The 24,353-nt window shown below is 54.2% G+C and overlaps 4 protein-coding genes and 1 pseudogene across 7 annotated transcripts in view; 1 reads left to right on the plus strand and 4 right to left on the minus strand.

The window, feature by feature from the left end:
* Positions 1 to 7,886: 7,886 nt before the first annotated feature.
* Positions 7,887 to 10,842, minus strand: PRDX5 (peroxiredoxin 5). The gene is made up of 6 exons (XM_006911144.3): positions 10,570 to 10,842; positions 9,195 to 9,329; positions 8,565 to 8,696; positions 8,453 to 8,491; positions 8,236 to 8,297; positions 7,887 to 8,129 (listed from the first exon to the last, which is right to left on the minus strand). The coding sequence occupies exons 1-6, from the start codon at positions 10,732 to 10,734 to the stop codon at positions 8,024 to 8,026; spliced, it is 639 nt and encodes a 212-aa protein (XP_006911206.1). The 5' UTR covers positions 10,735 to 10,842; the 3' UTR covers positions 7,887 to 8,023.
* Positions 10,843 to 10,962: 120 nt separating this feature from the next.
* Positions 10,963 to 12,298, plus strand: TRMT112 (tRNA methyltransferase subunit 11-2). Its single transcript, XM_006911147.3, has 5 exons — positions 10,963 to 11,020; positions 11,378 to 11,548; positions 11,642 to 11,743; positions 11,850 to 11,939; positions 12,027 to 12,298. Exons 2-5 carry the CDS (start codon positions 11,471 to 11,473, stop codon positions 12,132 to 12,134), a joined length of 378 nt encoding a protein of 125 aa, XP_006911209.1. The 5' UTR covers positions 10,963 to 11,020; positions 11,378 to 11,470; the 3' UTR covers positions 12,135 to 12,298.
* Positions 12,251 to 20,256, minus strand: ESRRA (estrogen related receptor alpha). 4 transcript variants are annotated; one of them, XM_006911146.3, is made up of 7 exons: positions 20,029 to 20,256; positions 18,217 to 18,553; positions 14,942 to 15,058; positions 14,651 to 14,779; positions 14,069 to 14,236; positions 13,707 to 13,970; positions 12,251 to 13,286 (listed from the first exon to the last, which is right to left on the minus strand). In XM_006911146.3, exons 2-7 carry the CDS (start codon positions 18,539 to 18,541, stop codon positions 13,027 to 13,029), a joined length of 1,263 nt encoding a protein of 420 aa, XP_006911208.3. In that variant the 5' UTR covers positions 18,542 to 18,553; positions 20,029 to 20,256; the 3' UTR covers positions 12,251 to 13,026. The 4 variants fall into 4 exon arrangements, with proteins under 4 accessions (XP_006911208.3, XP_006911207.1, XP_024901993.1 ...); XM_006911145.3 differs by lacking the exon at positions 20,029 to 20,256 and adding an exon at positions 19,874 to 19,987; XM_025046225.1 differs by lacking the exon at positions 20,029 to 20,256 and adding an exon at positions 19,475 to 19,590.
* On the minus strand, positions 17,619 to 17,737 carry LOC112479320 (annotated as a pseudogene).
* A 704-nt stretch (positions 20,257 to 20,960) lies between the features above and the next one.
* The window catches only part of KCNK4 (potassium two pore domain channel subfamily K member 4), a 9,391-nt gene continuing 5,998 nt past the window's right edge, over positions 20,961 to 24,353 (minus strand). The window contains exons 6-9 of the mRNA XM_006911148.3: positions 23,110 to 23,470; positions 22,192 to 22,274; positions 21,917 to 21,983; positions 20,961 to 21,196 (exon numbers count right to left, since the gene is read on the minus strand). Of these exons, the coding sequence (XP_006911210.1) occupies positions 21,087 to 21,196; positions 21,917 to 21,983; positions 22,192 to 22,274; positions 23,110 to 23,470 (621 nt within the window). The 3' untranslated portion in view covers positions 20,961 to 21,086. The remainder of the gene's footprint in view (positions 21,197 to 21,916; positions 21,984 to 22,191; positions 22,275 to 23,109; positions 23,471 to 24,353) is intronic.

Raw genomic sequence — 24,353 nt, forward strand, 5'->3', positions numbered from 1 at the left:
CGCATCTTCTATTTACATCCCTCAGTAATGCCAGCCCAGGAAGTCCTCCAAAGCACCTGCTGGGGTTAGCCGAGCGTGATGACTGGGCCTCATCTTCTGGTGGCCCAGGGCTCCTGCCTTGCTCCACATCTCTGAGTCATACCCTTCCTCAGCCTCAGAGGCAGGGGCGTGTCACCAATTACTCTCACATCCGTCACTCCAGACATGCCTGGCTGCACCTCAGTCTGGTTCTCTGATGCGGATCAGCTGAGTCAGGCAGAGAGAGGCTGGGGCAGGGGTGGGGGAGGCTTCAGAGGAGCTCCCTCAGCCGCCGACACAAAGATCCTGGGATTTTTGAGGCTTGATTAGCTGTTGAGGAACGTTCATCAAAGGTTGATACAGGTCCTTTTCCTTTGGATAGATTTTTCCTTCAAAAAAGTTTCCAGACACATGATCAAAAATGTCAAGAATGCATAATAAGGGTATAGAGAAAAAAATCAATTTCTCCCTCATCACTCCCACCCCACCCCCCAGGCCCTGATCCCTCTCAGCATTTTCTGTGTACTTCTGAGATGCAGCTGCCCGTGTCCATCTAAAATAGGTGGTTGCAACCATACCCAGAACTGTGTCCCTCCTTGCTTCACAATATATCCTGCAATATACTTCATTTCTGTTCAGGACCATTGGCCTTGACCTGTTTAATGGCTGCATAGAATTCTACCATGTTGCTATCCACGAGTATTTAAACTCTCTCTTATTGACAAATATTTTAACCATTTGCATCTGTTACCATTACTACAATGCCATAATGACTGCCCTTCTCAGATACCTTTTTCTGGCACTTTTTAAGGCAGTTCAATGCTCAGTGCTGCCAGCAGGAGGTGAGCGAAAAGCAGAGAAAAGAGAGCAGACAAATGGACAATGTCGTCAACTGCCACCGTCCCGCTGCAGTCTCCCTCCTCAGGGGTTCAGTGTCCCATCCGCGCAGCATGGGGGTGTGAAGGACTCTACCTCCGGTTCCTTTCTAGTTCCGAGTTCTCTGGGGAGCCCTGGTCCAACTCCAAAGGCCAGAGCAGGGCTCTGGGGCTTGGGAAAGCTGAGTTCAGGGAGGCCACAGTAGGTGGTGGCCGGCTGCAGCCAGAGCCAGGGACCAACCAGGGCTGAGTCAGGGAGCAGCTTTTTCACCCGCCCGTGGCGGGCCCAGAGTGTTGCCTGACACCCTAACAGCCTGGCTGGAGCCCACATCCAAGAACCAAAAACAAAAACAGTCTCCAGGCCTTCTGGTCTCCTGGCCCTCTAGTATTAGGTTTTAAGGGCTTCCTGCTCCCTACCCAAGTGTCTGAGATGGGACGGGTTTTCCCACCCACCATTTGGGGGTTGAAATAGTGGAGCTAGAGTTGGACAAGAGCAGAAATGCCTGGCAGGGCAGCCCAAATGAGCTGCCCAGGTAGGAGGAGGCAGTGGGAAGCCAGAGCCAGTGAGGGAGGGGCCCAGGGCCATCTGCCTAGTGCCAGGCCAGGTGCCCGGGGACTCAGGGTGCGGCCTGCAAGGCCTGGGCTCCAGCAGCGGAAGAGAGTCCAGCCCGCGCTACCTGACTCTTGGCCAGCTCGCCCTTCCCGCTCTCCCCAGGGTGTCCCTACCCTGCCTCACCCTAAGCCTCTTACCAAAGCTAGGACACTGGCACCAGTCCTTCTGTAGGCAGCCTCCACTCAGCGTGCAAGGAGTCATTTGAAAATAATAACTGGCTCATGACCCTTCCCTCCTGAAACCCTCCAGCGACTTCTCCCTGTACTTGGAATCAAGTTCCGGCCTCTCGCCATGACCTTCGATATAAACTTCAGAGAAAACACCACAAGAGCTCATACGTGGACAATTTTCATGCCCATTGCAGAAGTCACCAGAGACATTCAAACTGCAAACCAGAAGAATCTACCGGAAAGTCACCACTTGCCTTTGCTCCATCTGAAGACACTTAGAACGGGACATCTAAAAATCTTCTCGGCTAGCTGCATCCAGAACTCAGAAACTGGAGTCATAGTTAACCGTTGTTAACTATAATTATTAACCATTGTTTTTCTTTGGTTTCCATAGAGATGCCTCTTGTTAAATACCTGATTCTTTGTACCATAGCCTAACTTTGGGAACCATCTTCATTATCTCTACTTGAAATGAGAGACCACTGTTTAACTTTACTGACCTATTCTCAAGGCCAAGACCAAGATATAATAACAATATCTTAACTCTTTTTTTCCTAATGCTTCAGCCTAAAAATTAGCACAGATATTGAGCTGGTTATAAGACCCATAGATGTCTCTAGCCAATGTCCCCTCTCCAAGGGACATGACAGTCCCAAGGAAGACACCACCACCTTGGCACTGAGGGACTTTAACATATTTTATTTGATCTACAATGTTTTCTGAGAGAAAAATTCTGATCAAAATGGGGAAATGAGGAACAGAGTGAAGAAAAAAAGTGGGATCAATAAGTCAAGCTGCTAAATTACTAAAATCAAGTAGGTTGAGGGAAGAGGAAGTGATTCTATTCTCTATTGTTGCTTTAACTAACCTGGAAACTTAAACTTGGATTTTCCGGTTCGTGTCGATGCCTGGATATACATCAAGCCTTCAGATAACTCTCTGGTTACCCCACGAAGGACTAAGGAAAGACTGCTCACTATCCAAACCACCTGAAATCAGTAGCCAGACCACTAGTCATCTAGAACAGGGGACCCCAACCCCTCTTCTGTGGTCCAGTACCGATCTGTGGCCTATTAGGAACCAGGCCGCACAGCAAGAGGTGAGCAAGCCGGCAAGCGAGTGAAGCCTCATCTGTATTTGCAGCCGCTCCCCAGCGCCAGCGTCACCACCTCAGCTCCACCTCAGATCATCAAGAATTAGATTCTCATAGGAGCACCGGTCCCTGGTGCCAAAAAGGTTGGGGACCGCTGATCTAGAGGATTATCACTGTGGACCAATCCAGAGGCTAAAAACACAGAACTAATTCTTCCTAAGAATGTACTTTTTACTCTAAGAACCCTCAGCTTTTCTTTCTTCTTCAAAATACTCTGGTTACTGCCCAGTGTGTTTCCAGTTTGCAAATTCTAAGACCCTTGAATAAATCTTGATCATTTATTTCTAGCCAAAGTCTCCACTCTTTTTGAGTTCATTCGACACAGTACTGCATCTTTCCTTGTTAGCTTCATCTGCTCCCCACTGGGGTGGAAGCTCCCTAGGGCAGGGATGTTGTAGGGTCCTCCATGGCTACTTCTGGGCGCAAGCACAGTGCTGAGCCACAGAAACCATGACAGTGTCAACATTCGCTGTCCATTTACCTGTGCCAGCTCTGTTCTGCACAAGTATTAATCACGTAATCCCCACCACAGCCATGAAATACAGGTAATGTTATTATCATCCCACTTTTCCAATGAATAAACTGACACACAGAGAGGTTAAGTCACTCACTTAAGGCCACATAGCCACACAGGAAGTGGTGGAGCCAACATACAGAAGGTGACCAAATTAATGGTCTTGAACGAATGAATTCCTATTTCAGAAACAAAGAAAGTAAGGCTCAAAGGGGAATGGGGATAACTAGGGTGTCTAGGGGTAAACCCAAATCCTCAGACTCTGAGAGCCGCACCATCTTCCCCTCCCACTGCCTGGTTGCCGTCTGGTGGGAGAGCAAGGTCGGAGCCTAGCACCCCGTCAGCAAGCATGGAAAGACTCAGTGCCAAGACCTGGGGTTGCCAGCCTCCCTCATAATTAAAGACACACATTAAAGACAGCTCTAAGATCCATTAAATATCCATTAAGCTAGCAAAAATAAATCCAGAAGGTAAAGCTCGGGTTGGCAGACTGTGGAGAGCAAAACGCATGCACACGTCGCTGACCGCCCTGAAAACAGCCTCAGAGTTTCCAGAAACCAATAAAACCACCACAGCCCTTTGACCCAGCACACTGGCATTTGAGAACACGCCCTGAGGAAGGAGCCCAAAAGGAAGCAAAAATAAAAACATGTCTGAAGCTCCCCTGGCCAAATACTGGAGATACCCAGATGTCCACCAGGAGTACCCACCTGAGCCGCGGCTTGTGGACAAAATCCCACCTTTGCCTTCACCTGCTTTGCTCAGTCCCCTCCTCTCCTCCTCTCAGTTTTAGGACTCACCCCAGGCTATTCCCACCACCTGGAACACCCTTCCCACCTCTGTTTACCTGGCTATTGCCTATCTATTCGTCAGGCACAGCTAGAAGTCATTTTCTCCCTCCCTTATTCCCATGGGGTGGGAGGAGTTGTGGGCAGGGTCTTCTGTAATACCCCAAACTCCCTGACCCAGGCTTCCCCCTCACAGCGCCACTGTGCCGATTAGAAGTGCTCACCCAGGGTCTGGCACCCCTACTAGACTATGAGCGCTTTGAGAAACCCCTCCAGACCCGACCCGGGCTGTGCTGCAATTCTATCAGAACACATTCTGAGTGCCTGGAGTTAGCCCTATAGTGATGCCAGCAAGGCCCATGCCTGGCATATTCACCACTGTGTCCCTGAGCCCAGCCAAACACAGTGCCTGGTGCAGAGATGAGTCTCAGCAAACAGCCACTAGACGCAAGACACCTGATGTGACTGTGAGGGTACACAGGAGCAAGCAGAAACCCCAAAGGTCGGAACGTGCCTTTCATAACTGCATGAGGATGAGCACACATGCATCGCAATGTTCAGGGAAAAAACCAAGCAGCTTCATCCGGGGAGAAATCTTTGAGATTATACATCTGTCTTTTGCAGTGATGATGGTTACACAACTTGGTGAATGGACTAAAAGCCACTGAATTGTACACTTTTAAAGGGTGGATTTTCTGATTTGTGGATTATATGTCAAAAAAACACTCCGTCTTTAATGAAGCTGAGGGTATGGCCCACATGGACTAGTCCAAGGAAGGGTCTGGAGACAGGCCGTCGTCCCCAGGAAACAGGACCAACCTGGGCTTCAAAAGTGAATGATTTGGGCAGAGTTAAGAAAGGGAAGGGCGCCCCTGGTGGCAAATATTGCTGAGGAGATGCCGAAGAGGCAGAAGCGAGAAGACCCACAAGCTAAGGAATTGGGGTGACTGTGAAGGCGAAGGTTGCACAGACAGAGGCTTAGAGAGGGATCACTTGGGACATGAGGCCACACAGGGATCTAGGACAACTTAGTATGTGCCCCTGCCAAGGCTGAAGGGAGCAGCAGGGAAGTGACACTGAGAGCCCCAAAGGTCCCTCTGCTCAGACAAAATCCCCCCCATGTGGCCCACAGTGCTTGTTGTTCACCCAATATCCTTTCTCCCTTCGTAACAGAACCCCTGATTTTTTGGTCAGACACATGGCAGCCTGGAGTAAGTCGATATTTCCCAGCCTTTCTTATATGACAACGTGAATAAGCTCTGGCCAATGAGATTTAAGTGGAAGTGATGTGTGGCAGCTTCCAGGAGAACCTTCTTAAAAGGTATGGGTCTTGTATCTCCTGTTCCCTGTTTCTTCCTCCTTGCTGGCTGGGCTATGGCTGTGATGGCTGGAACTCACACAGTCACAATGGACTGTGAAGCAGAAGCCACGTGACAGAGTAGTAAGATGGAAAGAATGTGAGTCCCTAATAATCATGGAGCTGCCGTACCAGCCCTAGATTGCCACCCCTCCTACTACTTATATCTGTGAGATAAGCCTGTGCTCACGCACTTGTATTTATACCACCCCCAAGCAAATCCAGTCCTACTTCAGACCTGCTGTGGTCCGTGTTATGCTGAAACAATGGGAACCAATATCCAGAAAGCTGGGGAAAGGATAGCTTTCTCTCTCTCTCTCTTCCTTCCCTTCTCTATTCCTTTCCAATACATGCTTTGAATATTTCCTGTGTCCCCCGTCCTGAGCAGGGCAACTTACCTGTGTTAAGTAAAAAAAAAATATAATTCCCGGTTCAAGCAGGGAGAGTTGGTGCCAATATAAATAACATGGCAGACTGATATGCAGGTTTCCTAACACCATTATCCTAACTTCTCCAGAAGTTATACAAAACACATACATGCCCACACGTATTTTCCTTCTCCACTGTCACTCCCCAGTGCCTGTGTGGCCAAACCCCAAACTTGACCAACGGGGCGTGTTCCTTTGGGGCCAGCAGCCTCCAATACTATGGAGAATCCTGGAGGCCTAGAGATAATAAACAACAAGAGAGTCACCAGCCCTGACCACTCACTGAGCGCGGCCTGCCCTAGCCAGCTCTGGGGGCTGAGCCCCAGCAGATGGCCGGGGAGGGCCCCTCCGCCTGGTGCCGACTGGACCCACAGCAAGACAGCACCTCTCGGTCAGCAAAGCTCCCCAGAGGCCAGCTGACTGGCTCAAATCTGAACTCCTCTGAAGTAGCTATATGAGCCAGCCCCACTGATTTCACCTCTCTGTGCAATAACAGTGCACACCTGAGCGAAGAAATGGAGTCAAGCAGCTAAATTACCAGAATCAAGTAGGTTGAGGTATGAAGAAATGATTCTGTTCTCGTTTTAACCTGGGAACTTGAACTTTCCAGTCCTGTGTCAATGCCTGGATACACAAGCATACCTCATTTTACTATGCTTTGCTTTATTGCATTTCACAGGTGTTACATTTCTTTTTACAAATTGAAGACCCTCCACCAGTAAAAAAAAATTAGGACTCGCTTTATTACAGTGGTTTGTAACCAAATCCACCATCTCTCTGAGACACCGCTGTACATCAAACCTCTAGATAACCCTCTGGTAACCCACTGAAGGACTAAGGAAAGGATGCTATCTAGACCACCTGCCATCCATTATCTAAACCACTAGTCATGTAAATTACCATCATGGACCAATCCAGAGGCTACGAATGTGGGACCCATTCTGTCCAAGAATATATTTTTTACTCTAAGAACTCTCAGCTTTTCTTTCCTCTTTGGAACATTCTGGGTATTGCCTACTTGTGTTTCCGGTTTGCGAACCCTGAGACCCTTGAATAAATCTTCATTGATTTCTAGCCAAAGCCTCCTGATTTCATTTCACTTGGTCAACACATCCCACAGGATCACTGTCGTCATGAGGATTTTTACTATACCTGAAGCGCTTGCCCCACGTAGGCTGTGAGCTCCTAAACACAGCAGGCGCCTGGTAATCGCTGCTTGCTATCAAGCACATGGCTTCCCAGAGACAAAAGGCAAAAGGCCCAAGAGCAGGGCCTGTAGAAGGCAATGGCCCTCAGCCCCAAACCCTGCTGGCCTCCCCGATCCCCAGCCTCTCACAGTACATCCACCACTGATCAGACCTCACCACCATCTTCTCCCCTCCACAGCTTATCTAGTCTCTTCTTTCGGGGAGCCCTCCTGGACTGAACCAGCATTGCTTCTATTAATGAAGCTCTTACTGCCAGATGGCCCCAAGGTGCCAGGGGCCCTTCCTGGGATATGGGTACTTCTGGTAGGGGCTCAACAGTCTGAAAAAAATAGTAGGGCTGGGGCTTGGCCCAGGTGGGGATCAGGTTGCCTAGAGCCAAAGTTCCTACCCTATGGTTTACGATCTAAATGAGATCAACCAGCACCCAGAACAAATGCAAAAGTCCTGGGTGTGAGCCAAGCTTTTGTCTGACTAGGGCCTTTCCAGATGTGCTTCCTCTGCACAGACTGCTCCCTCCCTTGCTCATCAGAGCACTTGCAAGCTGCCTCAGGATGTGAAAGACTTATGAACAATACATATGCCGCTTGCAGACTGATGCTTCATAACACCTCCTTCAAGAAGCCTTCCCTGATTACTTCTTAAATTAAATCGAGGTCCCCTATATTAGTGCCCCCTCAGCCCCTGCTCACTACTGCAATGGCTATGACTGTCATGAGGCCCGGGCCTTAGCAAATCAGCAATTCAAAATCAAGGAAACAGACATGAACCAAAAGTGTTTATTGAAGAAATCTAGCCAAAGTTCCAATCGGGTGGCCCTAGCTGAGGCTGGGCTGGGGCCCTCTGCCTTTAGCTGGGCAGGTGAAACAAAAAAGGGTAGGAGTGTATCTGGGCCCAGGGCCTCAGAGCTGCGAGAGGATGTTGGGGGCCAGGCTGCAGGTGAGGCCTGTGCCATCCGGCTCCACGTTCAGAGCCTTCACTACACCATCTTCGATCACCATGGAGAACCTGCGAGAAAGAGGGCGGGATCAGTTACAACCACCTGGGCCTGGAGGCAGCGAATGGAGATGGGAGGGTAGCAGGAACACCCCACAGAGGATCCCCCCACTTTTACCTCTTGAGCCGTCGATTCCCAAAGAGGGGCACCAATGAATCATCTAGCAACAAATCCGTCTCCTAAGAGGAGAGGCAGAGAAAAGGGTCGGGAACCCCCAGAACAGGCCCAGCCCTCCAGCTGCTCCCTACATTGTCCATGTCTCTCTAAGTCCCTGATTCCAAGGTGTGGCGGCACAGGGACCGCCTGGTAAGGTGGGAGCTGAGGGTACACTCACCTTCCCAAAGGCCCCAGTGGGATCAGCCAGGAGCCGAACCTAAGGAGAAAGTAAAGGTCACAAGAAAAATCTCCTGCCTGGCCCCTGATCCCCTGCAGGACCCGCACCTCACCTTGCCTTCTGCATTATGGGCTCGTCCCCACTCTTCAGTCACGAAGACATCGTTAACACTCAGACATGCCACCACCTGGACCCCCTTGGCCTTCAGAGCCCCAGACTGATTCACAAACCCTGGCAGGTGGGTCTGGGGAGGGAAAACAAAGGGTCAACGAAGGGACAACTGCCTCTGCTCCTCAGCCTACTCTTTACTTCCAGGCCTTCCTCACTTCCCTGCTCCAACACTTTTCATCAGACAATGAGAACTGTGGAAGCCACAGTTCCTTTATGCCTTGGCTACTAGGAAGCTCAGATCCATACTTAAGTGTTCCGTAGTCAAGACAGAATTTCCTGTAAGCATAATCATACCTATTTTCCCGAGGCCCAAGTACCTTCCACAGTGCCTGTCACCCAGCAAGGTCAATAAGAGGTATTGGATTTCACTGTAGTACCCTTTCTCCTGCATTCCTGGTACCACTACCTTTCCGCAGCCTCTACCTGTTTTCTGAACACTGATGTGTTTTTTAACTGTCAAATCATCTACATACTATTGTTGCAAGCTGCCTCAGGATGTGCAGGACTTATGAACAATACAAACATGTACACAAGATCTCAACTGCTAAGCCCCAGAAGGGCAGGACCTCACCTTGGAACAACCGGGGGTAAAGGCCCCAGGGACTCCAAAAAGCACCCCCTTCTTGCCCTTGAACAGCTCTGCCAAGTTCACTTTGTTCTCAGGCTTCCCTTCGAACACCACCACAGACGGGATGGTATCTCCCACCTAGAGGGAAGGATTCCAAGGTAATGGTCAGGCGGTGGGGAGCAGTTAGGGAAGCCAAGGGAAGGGGAGCAAACCAGAGCCAGGGGGACAGAGGGCCTAGTAGCCATGCCTGGTGGAGCCAGGGTTGACATCTGGCAAGAAAGTGGAACCCTGTTGGAATTTCCAGAGGCCCCTCCCTGTAGCCCTCCCCTCTCCCCCCACTGCCTGGTTACCTCACATCCTCACCAGGTTTCAAGGTGGCCCTATGCCTCTTGAGGGCCTATTGGTGACAACAGAAAAAGGGAAAGAAGGCCTCCAGGGTGTCGCAAGGAGTTGAGTAAACAAGTTCTCTGGGTAAGAAGTGGGATAACTGGATAGACGGAAGAGGAGGCCGCCTTTCCGAGGGGGAGGAGGAGGCCCCGACAAATGAAGGTCCCCGTGTCCCACTCTCAAAAGAGACAAAGGGAGGGCAGCAGAAGGTGGGGAAGTTGGGAGAGGGGTGCAGCTCCCTACATCCAGGGGGTATAAAGTAGAAGGAATCTCTTGAAGGGGGAGAGACCGACCTCCCTGGAAGCGTGAGGGCTTCTGGGCGGGAGGAAGACAGAAAGGACGGAAAGTCAGGGGTTGGGCAGTCTCTGAGAAGCCCGGTGGTCAGGAGCAGGATGGAGCAGGGGGCGAGAGGGGTGTCTCAGAAGAGTGGAGAGGGGCCTGGGATTGTTCAAAATGAGAGGACTGAAAGCCTCAGTAGAGGATGGGCATTAGCCGTGGGAGGAGCGGAATGGGAGAGACACAGTGGGGGCTCTAAGAGGCGACACCTGTTTCAGAAGATTGGGTCACAGGGATGCCCAAAAACCCGACAAAAGCGTCCAGGGGATATGGCGGGGATTAAGTACGAGGGCTAAAAAGGGCCCCTGGGACAAAGGAGAAGGCTCCAGAAGGTGGAGGTGGCCATGGTATTAAGTCGTCTGAAAATGGTAGCGACCCATCACAGGGTGCCACAAGGTGGATATAGAAGAAAAGGCTCGAGAGCCTCGGACACCATCCCAGGAGATGGTGAATGAGTAGACGGTAAACGGCGGGGGGGAGGGGGGCAGGGAGGGCAGCCACGGGGTTTCGTTGAGGAAATAAGAGGGACAGGCGGCGGGGAGAAGCCCGCAGGGCAGGAAAGAGGGAAGCCAGCAGGGTTTGCCTTCAGCGGGACGGAGGGCTTTGGGGAGATGGGGGCGAGGGGTGGCCAGGCCTGGGCGGGTCAACATGTCACCTTGATCGGGGCCATAGCTGCAGCGGCGCTTCTGAAACCGCGGGCCTTGCCAAGCGTCCACTGTAGACCTCCTTCCAGGTACGCTCTGGCTGCCGCCGCTGTCGCACAATGGATGGCAACTGCCCGGACAGGTACCGAGCTGGCACAGTGGGCCAGGACGTACATAATGTCAGCTCCACGCCCGGCCCTGAGACCACAACCTCGCCACCCGGTCCCGCCTCCCCACCCCCCACCGGGCTGCTGCAGGAGGCGGGGGCTGGAGCACTAAGCTGCAGAGGGACACTGCAAAAGGCGGGGCCTCAACCGCCCGCCCTGCGTGCCGCCTCCACTACGTGGGCGGTGCCTCGGGGGCGGAGCTTCCAGAACTTTGGGTTTATTTAAATTAGGGGCCCGAGCGCTGGCGCAGTTGCAAACAAGCGGAGCTTTCCGAGGCTGTGGTGCTTTTTTGCAGGCAAGGATTGGGTTTCCCGTTTTGATGGGCCTGACGGATTGGGGTAATGTTTCCATTCCTTAACCGAAAGCAAGGGGCGGGAGACGACGGTGTCAGGCGTTTGTGTAGGAGTAAAACATGTTTATTTTGCATTCAACGAAAGCCCCTGCATTGCGGCTGTCTTACGTATGGTTTGCACTGTACATGATTTGTAGCGAGTGCGGGTTAGGCTCAGCCAAAACCGCTGAGCCTGCGCGGTAGCAGCCTCCTGCCGGGACGCTTCCGGTAGCAACCCCTGATCCGACCAGGCCTTGGCAATAACTGGGCTCTGGTGGAGACCGGAAGTTCCAGTAAGTTCGCCGCTTCCGCTCCTCTCAGCTGTCCAATAGAGAGCGGAGCGGCCCCGGAAGTGACGCAGCGGAGGGTCAGCCTCCTTCCGTTTCTGGCCCGGCGAGAGAGCATTGCGGAGACATGAAACTGCTTACCCACAATCTACTGAGCTCGCACGTGCGAGGGGTGGGGCCCCGTGGCTTCCCCCTGCGCCTCCAGGTACCGGATGGGGGACGGTCTCGCGCCCCTCTCCCTGGAAAGATAAGGGAACCAGGCTCCGGTCCCTGCCTAACTAAACCCCTCCGCCCGCAGGCCACCGAAGTCCGCGTCAACCCTGTGGAGTTCAACCCAGATTTCGTGGCGCGTATGATTCCCAAAGTGGAGTGGGCGGTGCTTCTGGAGGCGGCAGATACTGTGAGGACCCACCCCGTCCGTGCCCACCCGGTGGCGGAGACCACAGCCCTTTGCACCAGGCCCAGGTCTGGGATGCTCAGAGATGATTTAGGCCTCTCGCCCACAGTTGCATCTGATCGAGGTGCCCAAAGAGCCGATTCAAGGGTATGAGCAGGATGAGACGTTTCTGAGGAAGATGCACCACGTGCTGCTAGAGGTGAGAACTGGCCCATCGCTTGCTTCCCCTACGGTGCAGCCACCCCCGGAGCCTGCCAGTGCAGCGCTGTTTCCCCTCTTCCCGCAGGTGGATGTGGTGGAGGGGACCCTGCAGTGCCCAGAGTCTGGACGTGTGTTCCCCATCAGCCGCGGGATCCCCAACATGTTGCTGAGTGAGGAGGAAACCGAGACTTGATCGTGCCAGGCACCAGATTTTCATTCTGTGATCGTGTGTACTTTGTTTATATCCTGTTTGTTAGTTTTGTCATGTGCATCCCCAACTTCTGACCCAGTAACACACCACACACAGTGTTCTTGAGCTCGATATATTTTTTTCTCATTAAAGGTTCAAAACCAAAAGCGGTTTCTCTTTGCAACAAATATACATTAAAATAGAGTCTCTGTACAGCCGAGGGCTCTGGGCCCTGGCTTGCCCCATGTCCCTGCACCTCCCTGGCCAAACCGAAAAATAAATATAGTGTTATTGCTCTGCAGGGCATAGAGGCAGTGCTCTCCCTACCCCCTGAGGAGGCTGGGTGGGAGCTGATGGGGGGCCCTGGCCATCCCAGGGGTCCAGTGGCTGGAGCCTGCTTGGAGTTATTGCTTCGGGGTGGGGGGGCAGTAATGCCCAATGCAAATGATGAGAGGAGAGAAGGGGGCAAGGGCCTTTGCTCTCCAAATTCCCCTCTGCTCTGGAGAGGGGGTCGGATTAAGCAGCAGCAAAAGCATCACCCACTGGGAGACTGTGGCCTCCACTCCCTTCCCTCCCTGAGATCAGGCTTTTGCCCCCCACACATCCTCTGTAGCCCCCTATGGCTTCCGCAAGGCCCCCCTACACTCTGGGGGCACGTTATGGCTTGCAAGGGGCAGCACTGTGCCCAGAGCCTGGGCACACACGTTCCCAGCTTCTAACACCCCCCCAAGGAAGGGGGAGGGGAGGGCGTAGGGCCTGCTCCCAGGGGCTGATGGTATTGCCCTGGCCCTGCCAGCAGGCTGTGGCACTGCCCAGACCCCAGCTCTGCCCCGTTGGGGCTGACCCCATGCTGGGCGGGTCCTGCCAGCACCCCCACCCATTCCCACCCCTTGCCTCAGTCCATCATGGCCTCGAGCATCTCCAAGAACAGCTTGTGCATGGGCACCTTGCCCTCCAGCTTCACCCCATAGAAATGGGCCAGCACTTTGCCCGCTGTCTGGCGGAGGAGCGGTAGTGTGAGCAGCAGTCTGCCTGCCCGCCGCCGCTCAGCACCCCCTCCGGGGCCTGCCCGGCCAGCTTCGTACTCCAGCAAGGCCTCATGGAGAGCTTCTCGCAGCTGCTCCACCGCCTCAGCATCTTCAATGTGCACAGAGTCTGCAAGGGGAGGGGAGAGAGCTGTTGACGCGGGCCATCTCCAGGAAAGGCAGAGCGCACACATGCTCGGGCACTGCTGGATGGGCCTGCAGAGGTGCCAGACAGGGATTTGCTAATTGGCTTCCTGAGGCACCACTGTTGTTCCTGCCATGAGCCAGGGCCTACCCTTTCAACTATGGCCCCTTGTGTCCCCTCGGTCTTCTTTCCCACTAAATCACCTTTCCACATGAGTGTGGCGGCACTAAGGTTCAAAATCCTACGTGCAGTTCCTAGGCCTGCCTTTCCCTTGCTTTGTGGCTTTCAGCAAGTCACTATTCTTCCCTGTGCCTTAGTTTTCCTTGTCTGCAAAATGGTACTGTGCCACCATCAAAGAGTTATGGAGGGCCTTACGGACACCTGTCGGTGCCTGCCCAGCCTCACCTGAATTGGCAAGGGCCAGGGCCTTCAGCACCCCCCCCCGCTCCAGCCGTAGGGCCTGCAGTCGCCGCACCAGCTGCAGCAGGGCAGCCCCGAGTTCCCCCAAACCAGCTGCTCGCGCCCCCTCTTCATCCAGAACCAGGTCCTCAGCAAAGGCCAGCTCATCCTGCAGCGGCAGTGAGCGCTGGGCCACGCCCAACACCAGTACCTCCATCCATACGCTCTGCAGTACTGACATCTGGTCAGACAGCGACAGTGACGAGAAGCCTGGAAGGCAGTAAGGAGCAGACCTGGCTAAGGAGGTGCACCAGAGCCAGGCATGGCCTAACCTACCCAGAGAAGCCCCATATCACCTGGCCCTTTACCTGGGATGCTCTTGGCCCAGCTGATGGTGACCACAATCTCTCGGTCAAAGAGGTCACAGAGGGTAGCCACTGCTGGGAGGTGTCCATCAGGTCCCGCTGGGTCGGGCATGGCATACAGCTTCTCAGGCTCCACCACCAGTAGATGGGACACCAGTGCATTCACTGGGGCTGCAGTGACAGTTGGAAGAGGCACTGGAATTCATCAGCCTGCAGGCCCTTTGGGGTCAAGCATCTTCCCAGAGCCAGTCCCCCCGTGGCCTTCCTCAACAGCCACTGGCCAGCAAGCTCAGACATCTCTGGGAAGGGCTCTCCCTGTCTCCCAGGGGAAGCCAGTCTGTGGATAGGTTCTGAGAGTTAGAAAACCTTTCCCTGTTCCCCAGTTGTACTCAAGAACTGACACAGAAAAAGGTATTTTCAGAATACTTCTTAGGGGAAATGAATAAGTGAATAGACGAAAGGGAAACCAGGGTTCCAGTGCCCAAGATAACTACTATCCTGGGTGAATGACGCCAGATAGGCCTCTCATATCCTGGCCCCACCCAGATTCTTCCCTTGAGTTCCAAGGACCCACAGTGCACTCACCTGTCTTCCGAGGGCCTCCAGCTACCGCCAGGGGCCCAGCGGAGAAGGGGCCTGGGAAGGGCAGTGGGTCCACTTCTGGCCGCCGCTTGTACTTCTGTCGCCCACCCCGGACACGGTCCAGACGTACCCCTTGAATCGTAGGACAGGGCTGTGTCCATGGGGCTGGGGGTGGCTCGCTGTGCAGAGCCCTCCTGCCCAGTCCATTCTGCCGCAACTTCTCAGACCTTGCCCTCTCCAGCCCCACGCACCCAGCTTCCCCAGCCCTTGCCAAGGCCCCGGCCCAGTGCTCACCCTCCTTGAGCATGCCCACCCGCAGGCACTTGGTGAAGCGACAGGCCTGGCAGGCCTTGCGTCTCCGCTTGGTGATCTCACACTCGTTGGAGGCCGGACAGCTGTACTCGATGCTCCCTGCCAGGAAGAGGCAGGGCTCCAGTGGCGGCCTCCCAGGGCCCGGAGGGGGCCCAGCAGACAGGAGAGCCCTGACTCGCCCCGGGCAAGCACAGGTCTGGGGAGAGCAGGAGTGCCGTGAGTGGAGCAGGGAACCCCAGGGCAGTGAGGGGAATGGCTGCTGGGCTGGGGGCCCCTGTCTGGGCAAGAGAAGCTGGGACCAGGGGCATCAGGCTGCATCTGCCTCGTCTCTGTGCTCTGCTACCCTCGCCTGCTCTCCTCAGGGGCCATAGTGGCCTCTCCATTGCTACCTCTGATGATCAATTCTCATCTTCATCTTACACAGCCTAAAGGAGCATCTAACGCTGTTGAGCACATCCTACTCCTAGAAACACTTCCTTTGCTTCTAGGACACACTTCTGGTTTTCCTCCCACCCCACTGGCCACCTCGTGATTTCTGGTGAAGAACCCCAGGGCTTCCCTTGGACCTCGTCTCCACCAACTTGTGCCCATGGTGATCTCACCCAGTTGTGGGCTTTCAAATTTTCTCTCCTGTCTAGATCTGCCTGGACTTTAGACTTGTATCCCACTGTCTCCTTGACTTGCTGCATGTATAGAAGGCCTCAAAAACCTCACTGTCCTAAATGGAGCCCCGATATGTCCCTCCAAAACTTGCAACTCCAGCTGCTCGAGCAGAAACCCAGGAGACATCTTTGATTTTCTCTCATACCCCAAATCCCAGTCATCAGTGGATGCTGGTGGGCTTTACCTCCTGGTATGTCCAGAAACCAACCTCTTCTCCTGGCAAGCACTTCCACTCTTGACCCAAGTCACAGCCACCTCTCCTCCTCACTGGCCTCCTGCTGTGCCCTTGCTTCCTTCAGTTACTCTCCACATAGCAGCTGGAAGCACCCGAAGTCAGATTCTGTCCCTTCCCTGCTCAAAACCCGCTAAGCATGTCCCTTCTCACAATAAAAGCCCAAGTGAACCCCACAACCTGAGGCCAACAGCCCTGCTCCTCACCCTCTCTTCTGACCTCATGCCCTCTGCACTCTGCTCTGGCTCCAGGCCCCTGCCTCAGGGCCCACGGCCCTTCAGATCTCTTCCCTTGTCACCTTGGGGAAGCCTTCTCTGGCCACCCTGTGAGAATACCAAATGTCCTCTGCGGGCATCTTCAGCCACTTGTCCTTGCTTTAGTTTCTTCTCAGCTCTCAGCACCATCTGATATGCTACATACGTATTTATCGTATTTATTATCTGTCTCCCCACTTCAGTGTCAGTTCCACGAGGGCCCCCTGTTAAAAACAGGACCTGGCACATAGTGGGCACTCATAATAACCAGCTGAATGAATGTATGGCGGCCCTCCCGGCCTCACAGGGATACTGCAAGGACTGAATGACACGACCAGCCAACACGCCCTTGATGCGTTTCTCCTCACAGCATGCTTTCTCCTACACCCTACCCAGGCTTCCACACGTAGCTCAAAACACCTCCTCAAGGAAGCCCTCGGGTTCAGCCAGGTGCCTCGGCACATGCCCTTGGCTCCTCGCCCTCCAGCACTTACGACAGCTGAACTGTAACAATTGTGTGCAATTCTTTGTTTTCTCTCTCTCCCCTCAACTAGAATGTCAGCCGTTTGAGGACAGGGTGGTCCTGCCTTAGTCCCAGCTATGTCCCCATACCTGGAACAGTGGCCAGGGCAGCAAAGCACAGATTTGTGAAGGCTCTGAAAACTGCCTGGGGCCCATCCTGATGCTTCTACTTACCAACTGTGCAACCTTAAGTGAGTCTTGCATCTAACCCTCAAACTCTCAGTTTTCCCATCTATAAAACTAGGGTGATAAAAACAATACTTACAAAGGTGGGTTGTGAGAATTCAAGGAGGTAATTGAAGTAACACATTTAGTATGGTTCACAACACCTAAATATTCAATAAGGATTACTATTTATAGCTAGTGCTCAATCAATATTTGTCAACTGAGTGAAAACAGAATGGGTAGGAGACACCTAGACCTGGACCTGTTGGCTCACTGGTTTTCAAAGACAGCAGGGAGCACAGACGTTATAAACTATTGGGTCTTGGCCAAGTCAAAATTCACCAGAATGTCACAATCATTCGAGAGGCACCTGTCCAAAGTTCAGTTATTAGTAATAAGCACAGGGAGCAGTCTGGTCTTTGAGAGTTCAACTCTGGATCTAAATGGACCCAAGTTCAAAACCTGGTTCTGCCACTTTCTACCTTTGGGCCTTGAACAAAGTTTTAAAAACCTCTCTGGGCTTCGGTTATGATAGCGGTGCTGGCACTTTATAGGTTGCTATGAGAGTAACTGAGATAATGAATATAAAGGGGCACAGTGCCTGGTAAGCACTCAAGAAATGTTCCCAAAAATTATACGTTACAGCCCCAAAGTAGCCAAAGGTTTACATAAAAATATAAATAACAGGTACATTCCTAGTAATGCTCACTACATCACCATCCTGCTCACTCATATTTTGATATGCGCCTCTGAGTGAGAAAAATTCACTGAGTCCTATCAGCAGGGATGACCAATAGTCATATTATTATTATTATTATTATTACGCCTACAGCACCTGGTCTTCCTAGGTAGTCTCCCATCCAAGTACTAACCAGGCCCGACTCTGCTTAGCTTCTGAGATCAGCCGGGATCGGGCTTGTTCAGGGTAGCATGGCCGTAGACTCAATAGTCTTTTTAAAGTTAGATATTACAATGGGGTGTAGCCCCTCTAAATTAGCCATAAAAACCTGCCTTGTGCTGGTGCTGTTGCTGCTTTGGGGAGATCAACATAAAGGGGAGCATGTTCTATACTGGTGAGAGGCCAGCAGCTGCTAGAGCAAGAACACAGCTTAGAAGCAAGCAGAGACTGTCTTGAATTTTTCAGAGCCACTGTGGAAAGTGCTGGGCCAACTGTACTCAGAAACCTAGGAAGCACCCTAAGTTCTCTCTCACATCCTACATCCAATCTATCAACACATCCTGGTGGCTTCATTTAACTTTTAAGGGAAAGAAATGTGGGGGGTAAGAGGCCCTGAGAACACCCGACTGCCAAGTCCAAGTGGTACCATGGCAGTCTGGGCATCTAGTGCCACCCAGCAGGGTGCCAATTGGGTAATGCCAGGCCCAGAGACAAAGGGCACAGGAGAGGGGTGGGGGCTCACCCTGGATGGTCCTTTTGAAGAAGGCTTTGCAGGCCTCACAGGATGCCACACCGTAATGGTAGCCGGAGGCCACGTCCCCACAGACCAGGCAGAGGCGTTTGGGCAGGGAGCTGAGCACCAGCTTCCCACCACCCTGCTCACCAGGCCCAGCCCCCTCCCCATCCTCCTCTTCCTTGTGGCCTGGGAGGTGGCGAGTGGGAGCTGGGCCAGGGGCCAGGGCCACAGAAGGCTCGGTCTCAGTCTCCGAGGAACCCTTTGGACTGTCGGGGCTGGCTGGCTCTGCCTTGATGTAGAGAGGCTCAATGCCCACCACCTGGCTGGACATGGCGCTGGTCACCTGTGGGAAGAGACCTAGCGGGTCAAAGGGAGGCGCTAGGTTGGGGGATGAAGAGATACCCTGCCACCCTGGTTGCCCAACCCCAGGCCTAGGGCCAGGCTTCCAGGCTAAGCCAGGGAGTGGGAGGAAGAACAGAGTTCAAGGAAGAGCTGCCCCGTGAAGAGAGCCCCCCAGCTGTTGCCATGGGAACAGAGTCTCCAGAGCCTCCAGAGCCTCCAGAGCCTCCAGGGCCAGTAACTGACAGCAGGTCTCCCACTTGGGAACTTGCAGGAGGCTTGGAAACCCCCTATTCCCACCCAGGCCAGGAAGCAGGGTAACCTTGGCCCCAGGCGACCTTCAACCCTATTTGGAATCCCCAGCTAGAAGCAGGATACCTCTCAATTTTCTCCAGATGTTAGGGACCTCAGTGATCTCCCCCTTACCTGAGTATCCTCCATTCAAGAGCACAGGGCACACAAACCCAAGGGCAGTTTTAGTGCTCACACATGTGTGTTCACACCCTCACACAATCCCACTCACCTGGGTTCTCAGGTGTCCTCACATGCTCACACATGCTCATTCTCACACATGGCCCTACCCAAGCCCAGTTCTCACTCATCCTCTGATATGCCTTTGTACACTCCTCCCCAAGTGCATAGCCCATAACCAAAGTCACAACTCAAGACTCATAATCACACACACTCACAAACGCTCTCACCATGCCCCAAAGCTCACATATACCGGTGTGGAAACATTCAGAGCTTTCACACCTGACACACGGCCCCCTCCTGCTCCAACAAGCCCAATCCCAGGCACACTGACAGACGCGACTCCACCTCCTTGCACACCCCCCACTCCACCCGCCAACCATTCACTCTTACACTCCTGCTGCCGCAGAGTCCACCACCTCCGGGGCGCCCCGCCCCCCCAACCTGCACACACCTACGGGAAGTTGCCTAAAGTTGCGGAGCCCCCTCCCCCTCCGCCCGCGGGAGACCTCTATCAGGTTATCAGGAAGTAAATGGGGAGTGCCAAGAAGGAGGAAGTTCTTCCCTACCGGTGTGATGACCTTTGACCCAGAGAGGAGGGTGGCCCAAGGCCCCTTCGAGCGCCCCCACGTGGTCCTCAAAGCCCCTCCCCGACAGGGTACCCTCCCCATATTCCACCCTGGCCCGCCTCTGGGACTTCAGCATGCTCCAGGTACCGGATTGAACCCTGCCCTAGGATTGGATCCGAGGCCCAAGCCCAACCCTAGACGGGACTTGCAGCCCCCGCCAGAGCCTGTCCTTGCCCCAGGCTGGCACACTAAGAGCTGGACGCCGGATCCTGCCCGACCCTGACCTCGCCTGGCTCTCAACCGGGTCCCGACCATGACCCGGGCTGGGCCGATTCCGGAGCAATACACCGCCTGGAGCCCGCCTCCCTGCCGCGCTCGCACATGGCCCCCGAGCCCCGCCCGCCCACTCCCCCAGCGGCGCTCCCCTCCGCCCCCACACCTGGGGCTCCGGCAGGGCGGGCGGGCAGGCATGGGGGCCGAGCGGCCCGGAGCGCCGGGGTAAGCCGGGGGCCACTGGCAGCCCCTCCTCCGCCGCCTCCTCGGGCCGCGCCGTCCAGCCGCGCCGCGTCCCCTCACTCGGCGGCGCCGCCGGCGGCTTGTAGGACACAAAAGGACATCGCGGCCGCTTCCTACTCTGCTTCCTCCAGCTGACAGCGGGGGCGGGGCCGGCCGTGCGCATGCAAAGCAGGGGGCGGGGCCCGGCGCCCTATGCTCATCAGACAAGTGGGACAGTCAGCGCCTGCGTGCTGGGACGAGTTGGGGAGGAGCAGGCGAAACCAGCGGGCGGGCCTTCACCGAGGTCCAGCCCGGCTGTCGCGAACCACGGCGGCGCACTTGCGTACGCGGCCGCTGGGGAGGCGTGATCAAAGGAGACGCAGAGAAGTTCCGGGAGGGGATGGGGCCAAGAACGCTCTTACGTAATGGAGGCGGGGCGCGTTGTGCGCTAGAGAAATAGATGAAGTCTGTCAGTGGTCGCAGCTGCGGGACTGGGAGACAACATACATATGTAAATGAGAGGGCCGGACGGGCCGAGAAGCTAGTGTATCTGCATATGCATGAGGGGCGGAGCCTAGCATGCCCAAGCTTGAGGGCAAGCGCTGCCCCTTACCTTTTCCCCCTTTCCCCAAGATAAGCTCCATCGGGGCACTTGGACCGCAGACCCCATACCTCCACAAAGCTGCGCAACCCTGGATATGAGAAGCAGACCTAAAACATGGAAGAAGTCCTGGATTTCGAGTCCCGGGAAGACGGAGTCGATAGGGCCTGAATGGAGAACGCTCAAGGTCACTGCGGTGACCGAGTGAAGGTCATGGGGAAAGGCGGGGCCGCGTGCGTCCGCCTCACGCGGGCAGCTACGCACTGACTCACGGACCATGCACAGACTCTTTTATTTCTCTAGGGTTCAAATTCCATGTGGATAGGGTCGGGCTTGGGTCTGGGGGCAGGACAGGGACCCGGGTTAAAGTCGGGCAGTCACTCGAGCCTGAAGAGGTGTTTTCAGTACACTGAGACGTGCAGTCTCTTGTTCCGGCGTCTCTTGAGCCCCTCGATGTATCGCTGCAGCTGCTTGGTCAGGAAGTGATCCCTGCCGATCTCTGACCGGTAGCCTGAAGAGAGAGCTCCACTCAGGGCAATTAGCAAGGGCATGGCCTCTCCAGCGGCAGATGCCGTATGTGTGGTTTGAGGAACTGCGGGTGACTTGGGTTGGGAGGAGCTCTAGGCGCTCTGGTCTGTTAGTTTGGGGAACTTTGGATCTCCAAGGTTCTGAGCCCTGCTGGTTTTGTTTGTTTCAAGTCATAGACCTGTGCTCCAAATAGGTGGGGGATGAAAGCAGGATGGGGTAATGGGGAGGATGAATGAGAGCAAGGTTAGGGAAGATGTTACAGGCCTGAAATAGGACAGGGGCAGCAGGCAGCTTTTCAGCTGTCTCCAGACCACCCACCCTAAGCCATTAGCCAGAGCAAACCAGGGGAAGTTTACCCAAATAATCTACTATCCAAAGGTTCTTCACATTACCTAGGGAGGGAGCAAAGGCCACACAAAAGCTGTCATCCCCATTGGACAGGTAAGGAAACAGCCTTAGAAAAGCTACATCAGCTAGAGAGGGGCTGCAATAAGGCTGGAGCCCAGGCCCCTTGCAGATAACCCCATGATCTCCCAACTGGGTCTCTCTGCACCTAGTCCCCAACTTTTCATTTTTTGTGGGACTCCTGGAATTTTTGTGGGTGGTAAGAGAATCTGACAAGACAGACACATCCTGAAACCCCAGTCCCAGGGGCCCAAGCCCTGCGAAATTCTCCGAGGTCTCTGGTGGGAGCTGGGCTCACTCTGGAGGGCTTTGGTGAGGATTTCCAGAGCTTCATTCTCCATGAGTTCCGTCAGGGGCAATGGCAGCTGGAAAGGCAGCAAGAGGCTCAGATGTCCAAGGGACCCCAGCTCTGCCCACAGCTGAAGTACCCCACCTGCTGCCTCCCACCCCAAGACTCCCAACCAACCTGCCTGCCTCTCCACCCTACAAACCACCCCACCCCCTTCACCCCTGCAACCCCAACTTGCCCATCCCCCACCCCACTAAAATCTCATCTCCCTGGATGCTTCCAACCCTGTTCTGCTGCTCCACCCAGTAGGCTCGATGATGGGGTATGTGCTTCAAGATATGGAGTGATGGCATTGAGGAAGATATTTCTGGGAGAAGAGAAAAGAGAGATTAGTCAACTGCAGACTGCTGGGTCTTCCCGGGAGCAGAGATGAATGGGGTGACATCTGGTGGGGCAGAGTGGCCCTCAAAAAACTCCAGATGCCACTTTAGTAGGAAACAATATGAGAGTGGTCTACAACCTGGGGCTTTACTGTCTCACCTACCAAGGCCAGTTCTGACTGCCACACTGTGTGAGACTTAGGGCCAGTAAACAAACTTTCCGACCCTCAAGTTCTTCATCTGTAAAATGGAGTCATAAGAATGAGCCCTTATAGAGGTCATTAAGTTAAAAGGTGATCATGAAAGAGAGGCCCAGTGCCTGGCACACAATAAGCGCTCAACAAATCGCAGTTATTATACTGTTACCGGTTTCAATTACCTGATAAAGGGTTAGGGGGAAGAGGGGAAAGGGGGAGGAAATCCCAAACAGGGCCCAGCATGCAGTAGGTACTTAAAAATTTTAAACAATGACTGAATGAATGACAGGCATCTCCTCAACCAAAACAAATCCACTGACAATGAATTAACTCTCTTCTCTCAATTATCTTGGTGATTTCATTAAAAGCACGGTCCTACCCCGCGCCACCTTTGCGCATTTTTGTGCGTGCCTCTCCTGGATCTGGCATGCGCCGGTCACAAAATCTTGTATGACGCCTGCCCGGTAGGGGGCGCTCCAAGAATGGGTGACTTAAAGCGTGAAAAATTAGTGCTGGCGCCCCTCCCAGGGAATACTAGAAATTTGGATCCTCAGCTTCCCCTCGTTTTACACCAACAGAAATTGAGGCCCTGTGAGCGCCCCTAATCCAATGAGGCCACACTGACCCAACTCGGTCCTGGCATCGTCATCTTCCTCTTCTAAATGGCTTTCCAGGGAACCTATGGGGTGCAGCTCCAGCTCCAATAAGGTGTCGTCGTCCATCTCTTCTGGCTTTAAGTCGACATCGGCTACTCTGTTATCCCATTCTTTCCAGCCTCCGTCCGAGCTGTAGCCGGCCCTTTGATTGTACCACTCGCCAATCTTGCTGCCTAAGCTGCTGCCGTCCAGGTCGGAGTCCTCGGAGACATTAGACCGCTGCACGTTCAGCTTCGGCTGCGACAGTGTGGCCATGGACCACAGATTCCGAATGTCGCTATGCGAGTCCGACTTCAACGAGCTACGGCAGCCCGAAGACTTGGCCATCTCCTGTGGGCCACATACAACGAGAGTCGCAGGGAGTTGGGAAGGGGAGAAACAGCCCGCTGGAAGCGGGGTTCCTGAGCCCAGCCAGGCCAGGACTCCACTCCGGTAAGGGAGTGGGCACTGTTGGGAGCTGCCTAGAGTGAGGGAGAGGAAAGCTAGGGGCCCATGTCGGATAAATGTGGGAGCTGACAGGATGAGGGACCCAAGGAGAGTTCTTACTTTGAAAGTATTTTCCTCCATGGTTCTGTCCCAACGGACCCGGTCGCCACAGGCCTCGGGCGCGGAAGAGGGAGTCACGCTCCAGAAAGGGGGAGGGGCAGGGTCTCATTCCAGAATGGCGATGGGGTCTCAGGAGGGAAGAGTTCGAGCTACAGCCCTCCACACTAGATATCATTATTTCTCTCCCATCCTCCTGCCCAGTAGCTGTGCTGGGGTCACAGCCCATTTTAGCAGATTGCTCAGCGGGACCCTACCCGATCGGCTCCTAGCAGATGCGGGGTCCGACGTGGGTGCAGAGGAGGTCACGGGAAGCCTGATTTGCCCAGAGGTGACCCGGCACAAGCACTCCCCCACCCCTACTCGCGTCCCCGGAGCGCGCACGCCCGCAGCGATAGACTTTTTCATTTATTGATGCAGGCTTTGAGGCACAGTGTGAGGTACTGTGAGGGACAGGCCCAGCCAGGACAGCGAAACATAAAGCTTTGGGGGTCTTGAAATGGATGAAGGAAAGGGCCAGGAGCCGGGGCGGCAGTCAAGCAACCCGCAGCCTGCTCCCCAGGCTCCAGTCGGGTCGAAAGAGGGCTCTTTGGTCAAACAAGCAAAGCATGCCGGGGAGAGGGCAAGAACGAAGCCCTTTGAGGGGCCGGGGCGGGAGGGGGGGGGTCTT

This window comes from Pteropus alecto, unplaced genomic scaffold (genome assembly GCF_000325575.1).
Source record: "Pteropus alecto unplaced genomic scaffold, ASM32557v1 scaffold43, whole genome shotgun sequence".
NCBI lineage: Eukaryota > Metazoa > Chordata > Mammalia > Chiroptera > Pteropodidae > Pteropus > Pteropus alecto.